The sequence below is a fragment of the Tupaia chinensis genome, unplaced genomic scaffold, assembly GCF_000334495.1.
Source record: "Tupaia chinensis unplaced genomic scaffold, TupChi_1.0 Scaffold143758_1, whole genome shotgun sequence".
NCBI classification, from domain to species: Eukaryota; Metazoa; Chordata; class Mammalia; order Scandentia; family Tupaiidae; genus Tupaia; species Tupaia belangeri.
In genome coordinates this window covers 75,414-83,788 of record NW_006203607.1, presented here as the reverse complement: position 1 = coordinate 83,788, position 8,375 = coordinate 75,414, and the positions used below count along the sequence as shown (strand labels likewise).

At 43.9% G+C, this 8,375-nt stretch overlaps 1 protein-coding gene across 4 annotated transcripts in view; it reads right to left on the bottom strand.

Moving 5' to 3' along the window:
* Positions 1–689: 689 nt before the first annotated feature.
* ZMYND12 (zinc finger MYND-type containing 12) overlaps positions 690–8,375 on the bottom strand; it is a 25,612-nt gene continuing 17,926 nt past the window's right edge. For all 4 annotated transcript variants that reach the window (XM_006164908.2, XM_006164909.2, XM_014582737.2 and 1 more), the window contains exons 7-8: positions 6,839–6,984; positions 690–1,030 (exon numbers count right to left, since the gene is read on the bottom strand). In XM_006164908.2, the coding sequence (XP_006164970.1) occupies positions 905–1,030; positions 6,839–6,984 (272 nt within the window). In that variant the 3' untranslated portion in view covers positions 690–904. The remainder of the gene's footprint in view (positions 1,031–6,838; positions 6,985–8,375) is intronic.

Genomic DNA, 8,375 nt, shown 5'->3' with positions numbered 1-8,375 from the left:
GGGAAGATCAAGGTCACAAAGCTATTACATGATGGAGCTAGGATTTGAACCCAGGCATGTCTGAGTCCAAGGCCTGCACACTATTCTCTTCACCTGCACAGTGGCCCGTTCAGAGTGTCCCTTCCCCTACACAGTATAGATGACTCATGTCTCCCCAAATTATTGTCTGAGGTAAGAAAGAAAGCAGACTAGGATGACCTCTCCACCAGTCCATACTGGGGCTCCCTGAGTGGCCCAGGGTCCTTCTCGGGCAGGTTAAGACCTGTCTATGTATGATTTATGAATACATTTGACTGTTTTCTTTATGCCTCATATCTTTTTTTGTTCCTCATTTCTCCTTAATTGTCTTCTTTGCTCTAAGTGGATATTTTCTGGCACAGCACTTTAATCACTTTGTTGGTTTTTAACTGTTTTTTTATTTTCTTAGTGACTGGTCTTGCAATTGTGATAGATATTTTTACCACATTCTACCTCGGATTAATGTTAATTTAATTCCAGTAGAAGAGAGAAACTTTGCTCTAATACAGCTTTCCCTTTCCCTCCTTTGGCAAAGACCTGTGAAATATGCATCACTGGGAGACTTCTGGAAATAGAGGAAATGCTTCGTAGTTTAAGTGCAATACCGTATTAGTGATCTGACCATACATTACTCAAAGCTGTACAAAGTCATGAGGAACCAAGTACAAAAGTCGTGAGGAACAACAATTTTACTGATTTCTATGGTGAAACTCTATATTCCCTCACATAGGCTAAGTAAGAATCAAACCACAGCTACGTGTGCATTCCCAGGAGAAGAGGGAGGAAACTGCAGCAATCCAGGTACCTCAAAACAGTTGTGCAAGACCGGAATGCCGTAGACACTCACAGTCCCTTCAATAGCCCCTGCCCCAGAGCTCGTGGCTGGCTAAGTGATGGGATGCTCTTCTTCAGTCGAGATGAGATTTAATAACTTTTTAATGGCTTTTCGCTCATGGCTACCAAGCCGTTTTTCTTTGACTATACTGAGGGCTCTTTTGGCATATTCCTGTGCCTGAAACAGAATTGTGAGAAAAGGAAGTCAAAACAGGAAAGTATAACATTGGAAAATTCCCTCAATTCCAGAAGCATGAGAGAGAACCCATCATTTTCTCACACCAGCCACTGAGCTCTTGTTAATAGACCTGTACACACTGGACCCTTACAGCTAGTTACATGTGTGCTGGGAGAGACACAGGATGCCAGAAAACCTCACCTGACTTGACATACCAAAGTACCCCTTCTTAAACAGTGAGATCTCTGCAGCACTTATTCAGGGCCCTGTGAGCCAACACTGGGAGGCATAGAGGTGATAGGCACCACAAGTAATTACCATCCTGGGACAGCCCTGGACCATGTGGCCCAGAGGTTTAACTTCGACAGAGGCTCTCTAGGACACCCTGGTTAGGTCTTTGGCTCCTTCCTTCCCTCCCTTCTTTCTTGTATTTATTGAATGGTTGCTATCTTTCAGGTACTGAGACTAAAGGCAGAAATTTCTGTCTTTGGGCAACATATAGTAGGGGGGAGAGATAAGAAACAAGACGCAAGACAGATAAATAAAGCATGATATATCTTAAATGGTGACAAAGGGTAAGGAAAAAAATAAAGCGAGAAAGAGAGAGGAAGCATGGGGGCGGGGGGAGTGGGGTTTGCAGTTTTAGACAAGGAAACTAAGGAAAGCTTCACATAAAAGAAGACTGCTTGGGGCCAGCTTCATGGCCTGGTAGTTAAGGCAGCTAGATCCCACATGGCCAATGTCACAGTTTAAATCCTGGATCTGGTGGTTTGAAAATTTCCCGGGGGGACCAGCAGGTGATGTGGTGGTTAAGGCACTGGACACTCCCACATGGCTGACCAAGGTTCGAGTCCTGGACCTGGTGACTTGCTTTCTCCCTTTCCCTGTCTCTCTCTCTGTCTCTGTGTGTGTGTGTGTATGTGCGCGCATGCAATTAAAAAATAAATGAATAAATAAATAAAATTAAATAAATACTTAAAAAAGAAAGAAAAAAACTGCAGGTATATGTAAGTGCATGCCCTAAATCCCAACAGGAGAGAGAAATGGAGAAGGGATTACGGTGTGGACCATGAGGGGTGCTTTCTTCCTCTCTCCCTGTTTCTGACAAGTGCATGTGTTCTCTGACAAATTAAAAAAGAAGACAACAGTTGAATAAAGACCCGAAGGAAACAGAGGGGTCAGTCTTGATATGTAGATGTATCTGTTTTGTTTAAGGGCCTTTTGTAGATCTAACACCCTTAATATGCCTTATGGCAGTGATTTCCTTGAATATATAGTAGAAAATTGGACCCTGAATATATTTAACTGATACACAAGTGAAAAGTTGTTGCTGATGATAATGTGCATTGATAATGTCTTTGTCTTGACTGGTATGTACTGTATTCATGCTGGGAAAAGCCATGTTGTACAGTGTAAAGAGGTAGAGTGATTAAATGTAAAGTTGTTTTAAAAAGAAAGAAAATTCTACCCGGTAGTAAATAAAATGGGCTTTGTCCAATGCAAATTTGAAAATCAAGGAAATAGTTCCCTTTTATACAACCATTGCTGGGTCCCACATGGCCTGCTGTGTGGTTTGAGACCCAGGTCCAGCAACTTGAAATCATGCCAGGCATGTGTGCATGCATTCCCAAAATCCTAAGAGGAGAAGGAATTGTGGCATGATCATCCTCCCTGGAGGGTGCTTTCTTACTTTGTCTCTCTCAAATGCACCTGGTAGCAAAAACGATTACAGTCAGGGTTAGTGCCCCTCTTCCATGCTCCCACAGAGCCCTGAACTTCACTGTCACATTTTACTATAACCTACTGACTGTAAGCTTCTTCAGGTCTTGGTATACAGTAGGTGTTTAGTAAAAGTTTGCTGAAGAGGGGTTGGCAGGTGGCATGGTGGTTAAGGGCACACTCCTATATGGCTGGCTGCGGTTCAAGTCCCAGACCTAGAGGCTTTCTCTCCCTCTGGTCAAATTTAAATAAATAAATAAATAAAGTTAAATAAAATAATTCTTTAAAAATAAACGTTTGTTGAAAAAAGGAAAAAAGCGGGACCAGCTGTTAGTGTAATGGCTATGTCGCTGGACTCCCACTCAGTCAACCGCGGTTCGCGTCCCGGACCCGGTGGCTTAAAACTCACGCCGGGCACGTGTGTGTGCTTGCCCAAGATCCCGAGAGGAGAATGGAGGAGAAGGGATTGTGGTGTGGCCATCCCCCTGAGGGGTGATTTCTCGCTTTCTGTCTCTCTGTCTCTTTCTGTCTGTCTGGCAAGTGCACGTGCCCTATAGCAAAAACTTCTCCAAAAAAAGAAAAAGGGAAAGAAGCAAGAAAGGAAGGGAGGCAGAAGGAAAAGGGGAAGAGAATCTTCAATTTCCCATGTCGCCCTCAGAAAGACATCTTCCAACCAGCCCTCTCTCTCTCCCTGCCTTTCTTAAAAAATATTTAAAGTGTATTTTATTTGTAATAGAGAGATGTGCATGTGCAGGAGAGAGAAAGAGAGAGAGAAGCTTCCTCAAAGGGTCTTATCATGCTGCACTCCTTTCCTGAGCTGTCCAGCTCGTCAGGATCTTGGACACACGTGCACATGAATACGTACGTGCCCATGTGCCCCGCATGCTTTCAGGCTGACTTCGGGATCAAACGTATAGTCAGTCATGGGGCTGCCTGTACTGCCATACAGTTCACTGCTAACTGCACCATCAAGCTGGGCCTGTTTTAGTTTCCTTCATAGCACTTTTCATTATCTAAAGTGACAGCACATGTCCATATGGTTACTTATTTACCTGGTGACTTGCTTTCGCCCGTTCCCGGTCTCTCTCTCTGTCTCTGTGTGTGTGTGTGTATGTGCGCGCGTGCAATTAAAAAATAAATGAATAAATAAATAAAATTAAATAAATACTTAAAAAAGAAAGAAAAAAACTGCAGGTATATGTAAGTGCATGCCCTAAATCCCAACAGGAGAGAGAAATGGAGAAGGGATTACGGTGTGGACCATGAGGGGTGCTTTCTTCCTCTCTCCCTGTTTCTGACAAGTGCATGTGTTCTCTGACAAATTAAAAAAGAAGACAACAGTTGAATAAAGACCCGAAGGAAACAGAGGGGTCAGTCTTGATATGTAGATGTATCTGTTTTGTTTAAGGGCCTTTTGTAGATCTAACACCCTTAATATGCCTTATGGCAGTGATTTCCTTGAATATATAGTAGAAAATTGGACCCTGAATACATTTAACTGATACACAAGTGAAAAGTTGTTGCTGATGATAATGTGCATTGATAATGTCTTTGTCTTGACTGGTATGTACTGTATTCATGCTGGGAAAAGCCATGTTGTACAGTGTAAAGAGGTAGAGTGATTAAATGTAAAGTTGTTTTAAAAAGAAAGAAAATTCTACCCGGTAGTAAATAAAATGGGCTTTGTCCAATACAAATTTGAAAATCAAGGAAATAGTTCCCTTTTATACAACCATTGCTGGGTCCCACATGGCCTGCTGTGTGGTTCGAGACCCAGGTCCAGCAACTTGAAATCATGCCAGGCATGTGTGCATGCATTCCCAAAATCCTAAGAGGAGAAGGAATTGTGGCATGATCATCCTCCCTGGAGGGTGCTTTCTTACTTTGTCTCTCTCAAATGCACCTGGTAGCAAAAACGATTAGTCAGGGTTAGTGCCCCTCTTCCATGCTCCCACAGAGCCCTGAACTTCACTGTCACATTTTACTATAACCTACTGACTGTAAGCTTCTTCAGGTCTTGGTATACAGTAGGTGTTTAGTAAAAGTTTGCTGAAGAGGGGTTGGCAGGTGGCATGGTGGTTAAGGGCACACTCCTATATGGCTGGCTGCGGTTCAAGTCCCAGACCTAGAGGCTTTCTCTCCCTCTGGTCAAATTTAAATAAATAAATAAATAAAGTTAAATAAAATAATTCTTTAAAAATAAACGTTTGTTGAAAAAAGGAAAAAAGCGGGACCAGCTGTTAGTGTAATGGCTATGTCGCTGGACTCCCACTCAGTCAACCGCGGTTCGCGTCCCGGACCCGGTGGCTTAAAACTCACGCCGGGCACGTGTGTGTGCTTGCCCAAGATCCCGAGAGGAGAATGGAGGAGAAGGGATTGTGGTGTGGCCATCCCCCTGAGGGGTGATTTCTCGCTTTCTGTCTCTCTGTCTCTCTCTGTCTGTCTGGCAAGTGCACGTGCCCTATAGCAAAAACTTCTCCAAAAAAAGAAAAAGGGAAAGAAGCAAGAAAGGAAGGGAGGCAGAAGGAAAAGGGGAAGAGAATCTTCAATTTCCCATGTCGCCCTCAGAAAGACATCTTCCAACCAGCCCTCTCTCTCTCCCTGCCTTTCTTAAAAAATATTTAAAGTGTATTTTATTTGTAATAGAGAGATGTGCATGTGCAGGAGAGAGAAAGAGAGAGAGAAGCTTCCTCAAAGGGTCTTATCATGCTGCACTCCTTTCCTGAGCTGTCCAGCTCGTCAGGATCTTGGACACACGTGCACATGAATACGTACGTGCCCATGTGCCCCGCATGCTTTCAGGCTGACTTCAGGATCAAACGTATAGTCAGTCATGGGGCTGCCTGTACTGCCATACAGTTCACTGCTAACTGCACCATCAAGCTGGGCCTGTTTTAGTTTCCTTCATAGCACTTTTCATTATCTAAAGTGACAGCACATGTCCATATGGTTACTTATTTAGTGTGACTTTCCTTCCTCTGAAAAACAAAAAAATCTATGGGACATGGAACTTCAGTTGTATCCCTGGTCCCTAAGATGGTATCTGACAAATGGCAGATGCTCAATAACTCTATGAGTAAGTGAATGGGTCAATTAATAGACCGGAGTCATGGCCCAGCCGCGGTGGTGCAGGCGGTGAGGCACTGCTCTGAGATGCTGGAGCCACATGGAAGACTGCAGTTTGGATTCCAGGTCAACCCGAAACGTACTGGTGCACATGAATGCACATGAGCCTGGCTGACTAGAAAGCCGGGGGAGGGGGGGCGGCAGATGGATCACAGTGTGACAGGACTCTAAGGTCCTGAGCTTTCCTGTTGCTATCAATAAACTAAACTAAACAAATAACTAAATCATAAATAAATAAGCCTGAGATGTGTCACTTGCTATTTGTAAGACATCAGGCAAATAACTGACCCTCTCTGTGCCTCGGTTTCCTTATCTTTAAATGGGTAATAAAATATCTATCTTGGGGCCAGCAGGTGGCATGGTGATTAAAGGCGCTGGATTCCCACATGGCTGACCAGAGTTTGAGTCCCAGACCTGCCAGCTTGCTTCTTGGCTGTCCCTTTCGCTCTCTCTGTCTCTGTCTCTATCTGGTCAAATTAAAAAATAATAATAACAAATGGAATTAAATAAATAAATAAAATTTTAAAATACCTACCTCATAAGGCTGATGTGAGAATTAAATATGATAAATATGTAAAAGGCTCAAGCCAGTGACAGGTAAGTCATAAGAACTCAAAAAGCTACCTTTCAAATCATTTCATTGCCATTCATTTCTGCCTGAGTTCCTACAGCAATGAAGAACTCAGTAACTGAGTCCTCCAAAGACTCCCAGAGTCCTTCTGCCCTGCAGGCGTCCTGACACTGCCCCAGACCCAGTTTATCCTGCAAGCTTGAGAAGACCCCCTTTAAGGGAAGAAGGCAATCCAGTTTCCATGTGTAGGCTTGAGTCAACAAATAAGAAATGTCACTGGAAGTGAAGGTGTCCTGAGGGCAGAAACTGGGGAAACAGGCAGACCAAAGCTAAATTCAACCAGATACATTTCTACCTTCATTTTTACAGGTTGCATTTCTGGGGAAACTTGCCTTTGAAAAGTTCATCATCAGGTAGTAAAGCATGACCAGGATTTTCAGAACAAAGATAGTTTTTAGGGGGGTTTGGCCAAGGGTGGATTCTCGAATATTCAAGATGGAAGTCAGGGTCCGAATGGCTTCTGCTTCCTGGGCTTCATCTGCATTGAAAAGGGAGGAAAGAAAAAACAGGCCCTGGGCAGCTGAGCCTGCTCTCACCATAAGCACTCCCCTGTCAGGCCCTGTCCTGCTGACCTCTTGAAGGAGCACCAGAGAAACAGCACAAAGCACAGGCAGCTCTTCACCTGGAGGGCTGATTGCCTCCAGGGACAGAGCAGGAAGCTGGACGGTTCCTGGCAGCTCCTCAGCCTCGCCCAGCATGTCATTATCTGAGTAACCCCAAAAATGCTCACTCCCACAGGTCCCAGAGTTAACAAGGCTTCCTTTTTCAGAGTCCTGAACTATAGTTCTCTTGGGCTCCCAAATACAGAGAATCTGTCACAGCTGGAATCCTTGGGTCCAATTCAGCTTTGACTCTACAGTGGGGAAGGGGAGGGGGAATTCTTGCAGCTGCAGCAGCTTAACTCTTATTCTCCATGCCAGAAACACTTAAGCAATAGCCTTTCTGCTTCCCATGTGAGTTTGTTTACTGTTTTCCCCAGCATATTTTGTTCTTATTGGGGAGTTAATAAAAGTACTTATAGGGGCCAGCAGGTGGTGTGGAGGTTAAGGCACTGGGTCCCATATAGTTTGCTGTGCAGTTCAAGTCCCAGACCCAATAGCTTGAAAACACATGCCAGGCATGTGTGCACCCATGCCCCAAAATCTGAGGGGAGACTGGAGGAGAAGGAATTGCAGCATGGCTATCCTACCTGCAGGGTGATTTCTCACTTTCTGTCTCTCTCACATGTGCTCGGTAGCAAAACAAACAAACAAACAAAATACATACTAAGCTTAGACAGAAGGACAAGGACAGACACCATAATGGTAAAGTTGGTTGTCTTTGGATATCTACGATTTCCAAGTACCTACTGTAACACGAACCACTTTTATAATGAGAGAAAAGCCAATAAAATCATTATTTTTTTCCATAATTTTGTTATAGGGTATGTGCACTCGCCGAAGAGAGATACAGATATAGAAAGTGAGAAATCATCCCCCTCCCCCTAGAGGGGATGGCCATGCTGCAGTCCCTTCTCCTCCATTCTGCTCTTGGGATCTTGGGTGTGCACGAGCATGTGCCCAGCATGAATTTCAAGCTGCTGGGTCTGGGAGGACTTGAACTGTGTCCAGTGGCTGTCCAGCAATGTAACCATTATACCATCTGATGGTCCCCAAATCATTCATTTTTAAAGCCTTACCTTGATACTGTTCCACCTTTGGGGGCTGGCAGGTGGCGTAGTGGTTAAAGACACTGGACTCCCACATGGCTGACCATGTTTCAAGTCTTGGAACTTGTGGCCTGTTTTCTCACTTTCTCTCTCTTTCTCTGGTCAAAATATAATAATAATAATAATAATAATAATAATAATAATAATAATAATAAATAAGT